We start from the raw sequence: 4,460 nt of genomic DNA on the forward strand, positions 1-4,460 counted from the left end.
CCTTTGGTCGCCTTTCCTTCCAGTTGTCTGTGGCCACTGACTGGAACAAACTGCAAAAATCACTGAAGCTGGAGATTCCCATCTCCCTCACTAGCTTTAAGAACCAGCTGTCAGAGCAGCTCGCAGATCACTGCACCTGTTCATAGCCCATCTGTATACAGCCCATCTATCTACCTCATTCCCATACTGTATTTATTTATTTAGCTCCTTTTCCACCACAGTATCTCTACTTGCACATCCATCTTTTGCACAAATACCATTCCAGTGTTTAATTGCCATATTGTAATTACTTCGCCACCATGGCCTATTTATTGCCTTAACTCCCTTATTTGACCTTATTTGCACTCACTGTATATAGACTTCATTTTCTTTTTTTCCTACTGTATTATTGACTTTTGTTCATTCCATGTTTAACGTTGTTGTATGTGTCAAACTGCTATGCTTTATCTTGGCCAGGTCGCAGTTGCAAATGAGAACTTGTTCTCAACTAGCTTACCTGGTTAAATAAAGGTGAAATAAAAATATTTAAAAAAATTGGCAGACAGATACATTCTCCTGCAAAATGTCTTGATAAACTTGAATTCATTTTTGTATCGATGATAGCAAGCTGTTCAGGCCCTGAGGCAGCAAAGCAGCCCCAAACCATGATGCTCCCTCCACCATACTATACAGTTGGGATGAGGTTTTGATGTTGGTGTGTTGTGCCTTTTTTTCTCCACACAGTGTTGTGCGTCCCTTCCAAACATCTCAACTTTAGTTTAATCTGTCCACAGAATATTTTGCCAGAAGCGCTGTGGAACATCCAGGTGCTCTTTTGCGAACTTCAGACGTGCAGCAATGTTTTTTTTGGACAGCAGTGGCTTCTTCCGTGGTGTCCTCCCATGAACATCATTCTTGTTTAGTGTTTTATGTATCGTAGACTCGTCAGAGATGTTAGCATGTTCCAGAGATTTCTGTAAGTCTTTAGCTGACATTCTAGGATTCTTCTTAACCTCATTGCGCATTCTGCGCTGTGCTCTTGCAGTCATCTTTGCAGGATGGCCACTCCTATGGAGAGTTGCAACAGTGCTTTCTTCATTTACAGACCATCTGTCTTACCGTGGACCGATGAACATCAAGGCTTTTAGAGATACTTATGTAACCCTTTCCAGCTTTATGCAAGTCAACAATTCTTAATCTTCAGTCTCCTGAGATCTCTTTTGTTCAATCCATGGTTCACATCAGGTAATGCTTCTTGTGAATGGCAAACAAGTTTTGTGAGTGTTTTTATAGAGCAAGGCAGCTCTAACCAACATCTCCAATCTCGTCTCCTTGATTAGACTCCAGGTTAGCTGACTCCTGTAGCTTTTGGAGAAGTTATTAGCCTACATACTTTTTTCCAACCGACACTGAATGTTAAATTATGTATTCAATATAGACAAGAAAAATAAAATAACTTGTTAGTTTAATCACACTGTCTATTGTTGTGACTAAGATGATCAAATTCTGACTAATTTATGCAGAAATCCAGGTAATTCCAGATTTCACATTTTTTTTCTTGCCACTGTACCTTATTGGGACCATGGGTGTATCTAAGGAATGCATTGAATTTGATGAAAAATACTGAGTTTACTGAATTCAGAGACTTTATTGGGACCATATGTCAAGATGTCACTGGATAGCATAGTAATGGGTCGCAGACATGACTGCAGGAGATTTGGCTCAATATTGACCAGCTTTGGTGGAATACGCCTGAGCAAGGCACTGCACAGAATCACTGATCTCTGAATCCCAATGTATTCCAACTGAAGATTAGCTATGCTACTAATCCTCTGGAATGTGATTGACCGGCCCAACACCACGTTTTTCTTCACCACAGCTGGAATGTGGCCCACCAGACCAAACCAGATTCCATCCTTGTGACGCTGCAGCATCTGTGATATTGAGAGAACCCCCACGTTCCAGAGGGATTTTGAGATCAGTGAATCTTTGCAGTGACTTTCTCTTGCCAATCCCTTTTAATGTGCTGAGTAACTTCAGTCAAAGGGGACATAAGAGCTTATGTCATCTCTAAATCGGCAATAACTAACTGGGATGAAGTGAGTTGACAGAGTCAACTGAGTCTTAAGTCCATACTGTCACTAGCTAAGAGCAACCGAGCGAGTTAACATCACAGCTTTCAACGGCAAAGCATAGCAGTGGTGTTGTCTCCCTCATGTGGTACTGAAGTGTAAAGCTAGGAATGTTAGGAAGGTGTTTTTCCCTCAGAACAGCCTCAATTCGTCAGGGCATGAACTCTACAAGGTGTCAAGCTTTCCACAGGGATGCTGACCCATGTTGACTCAAATTCTTCCCACAGTTGTGTCAAGTTGGCTGGATATCCTTTGGGTGGTGGACCATTCTTGATACACACAGGAAACGGTTGAGTGTGAAAATCGATCGGCGTTGCCGTTCTTGACACAAACCGGTGCACCTGGCATCTATTACCATAACTCATTCAAAGCCACTTAAATATTTTGCCTTGCCCATTCACCCTCGATGGCACACAATCCATGTCTCAATTGTCTCAAGGATTAAAAATCATTCTTTAACCCATCTCCTCCCCTTCATCTACACTGACTGAAGTGGACTTAACAAGTGACATCAATAAGGGATCATAGCTTTCACCTGGTCAGTCTATGCCATGGAAAGAGCAGGTGTTCTTAATGTTTTGTACACTCGGTGTATGTGATTCTCTGTTCATTTCTCAGAGATCAGACCTAGCGATCATGTCTCCAGACTAGCCTAGTCCTTAGGCAAGGGGATCCCCAGTGCTGTAGGATGGTGTCCCTGCATCTGTGCCTCTGCCCTGGCCACCTGCTCCTCAGTGCAGCAGTCCTGGAGGAACACAGAGGCCAGGTTATGCAGGCGTGGGCTCTGGGAGATGGAAAAACGCAGCATGCACTGTAGCACTGCGGTGTCGGTGGTTTGGGAGCGTGATGCAGCGGTGGTGAGATTCATGAGTGTGGTGATGGCAGATAGCACCGTCTCCTCCCGGCGGCTGGACAGGCATCCTGTAACCAAGGGGACTGCTTCGCTCTGCAAGATTTGGTCACGGCATTCCCGATCCATACTCAGGTTACATAAACCCCCTGGGAATGCACAGAAGCAGAGATTCTCCTTTTGAACATCTGGATTTAAGTTACGTTGATATACTGTATGTATCATTTATACATGATCTTATGTATTTCACAACTAGTGTCCCTTGTGCCATACTCACCTATCCCAAACTCCACAAAGTTCTCATTTTCCTCTGTGAGCATGTCCAAGAAGAGATCAGTAACCTGAAGGGTTCTCAGGTCCTCCAGGTTCCTCGGATCATAGGCGAAGTTGGCCAAGTTGGCCAGCACTTGCTCTTTCGCCTCTAGAAGAAATGGACAATTCGACAGTAATGTTAGCTAATGCCAACCACATGGTCAAATAAGGCTCAATTAGTTATATGTGGTGTAGTAAGATTTAGCTAGAATATAATCAAACAGGAGGTCTATCATCCACCAAATCATTACCATGGCTTCTGCATTCTAAAACATTAGCGACACCAATGTCTACATATTATATTAACCATGACATAGCCTACTCTACTGCATTAGCTAGCAACGTACCATCACTGTCGGTGTCCTGAAACTCAGTGACAAGCGTCTGCAGGTATTCAAAACGATCAGATCCCGTCGCAGAATGTCCTTTTCCCGACATGTGTTCACTTCGTCACAGTTACTATGAATAAAACATCGACTGATATATTTACAATGACGAACGTTCACTCAAGATAAATAAAGTAATCTTTTTTTCACATTTTAATACCAGTGTTGTTGCCGGATGTTTGGGAAGCATTGGTCCGTCCTCGAATTGTTTCACCAACGGGACACGGTCCTTAATGTAGTTGGTTCCTACTAAATGGCTTTCTAGGAGGAGGATATTCCTGCAGTTTTACTTTATTGGTGAATGCGTGACAACTGTGTACACTTGTATACTTTATCATTTAAATAGTTTATTTAAATTCTCACAAAATACATGTGATTTAACCAACGTGTTTCGTAATGAAGGGAGGGGTGATCCGGCGGAAGTCGTTGTACGTGCATCTTTTGCGTTCTTGGGGAGGTCACGGTACAGTTGTTGCAAGATACTAGTGAAATAAGAATATTTTGACGGACAACAGTTACTAATTTTGCAAAATTTCGGACAAGTTTAGTGGTGGTTGTTGTCTACCATGAAGCAACATCAACTGTCTGCCATAAAGCGCCTTACAAAACCAATTTTATTTGGAACATTAATCGTGGGACTGGCCACTGCTTTCTTCAACAGGTGATCCCCTTTCATTAATGTTTCTAGCTAGCTATGTAGCTGTATTCTGTCTGGTAAAGGGCAATCAATGACCCATTAACTATAGACGGTCTATAATTGCTCTTCACTTAGTAGCCTGTCTGTGTTGTCCTATTTGCAGG

At 42.6% G+C, this 4,460-nt stretch overlaps 1 protein-coding gene across 1 annotated transcript; it reads right to left on the reverse strand.

Moving 5' to 3' along the window:
* Positions 1-1,617: 1,617 nt before the first annotated feature.
* Positions 1,618-3,920, reverse strand: armc7 (armadillo repeat containing 7). Its single transcript, XM_064923994.1, has 4 exons — positions 3,820-3,920; positions 3,621-3,732; positions 3,239-3,382; positions 1,618-3,110 (listed from the first exon to the last, which is right to left on the reverse strand). Exons 2-4 carry the CDS (start codon positions 3,709-3,711, stop codon positions 2,764-2,766), a joined length of 582 nt encoding a protein of 193 aa, XP_064780066.1. The 5' UTR covers positions 3,712-3,732; positions 3,820-3,920; the 3' UTR covers positions 1,618-2,763.
* Positions 3,921-4,460: the final 540 nt, after the last annotated feature.

Source organism: Oncorhynchus masou, chromosome 18 (genome assembly GCF_036934945.1).
Source record: "Oncorhynchus masou masou isolate Uvic2021 chromosome 18, UVic_Omas_1.1, whole genome shotgun sequence".
NCBI lineage: Eukaryota > Metazoa > Chordata > Actinopteri > Salmoniformes > Salmonidae > Oncorhynchus > Oncorhynchus masou.

Excerpts from the sequence above, each read along its gene's own strand:
- armc7 (XM_064923994.1), bottom strand. The coding sequence starts at position 3,711 with ATGTCGGGAAAAGGACATTCTGCGACGGGATCTGATCGTTTTGAATAC. Across the intron at positions 3,383-3,620 it reads TCAGGACACCGACAGTGATG|AGGCGAAAGAGCAAGTGCTG; the intron begins GTACGTTGCTAG and ends CATTTCTTCTAG. Across the intron at positions 3,111-3,238 it reads CTTTGTGGAGTTTGGGATAG|GGGGTTTATGTAACCTGAGT; the intron begins GTGAGTATGGCA and ends GTGCATTCCCAG.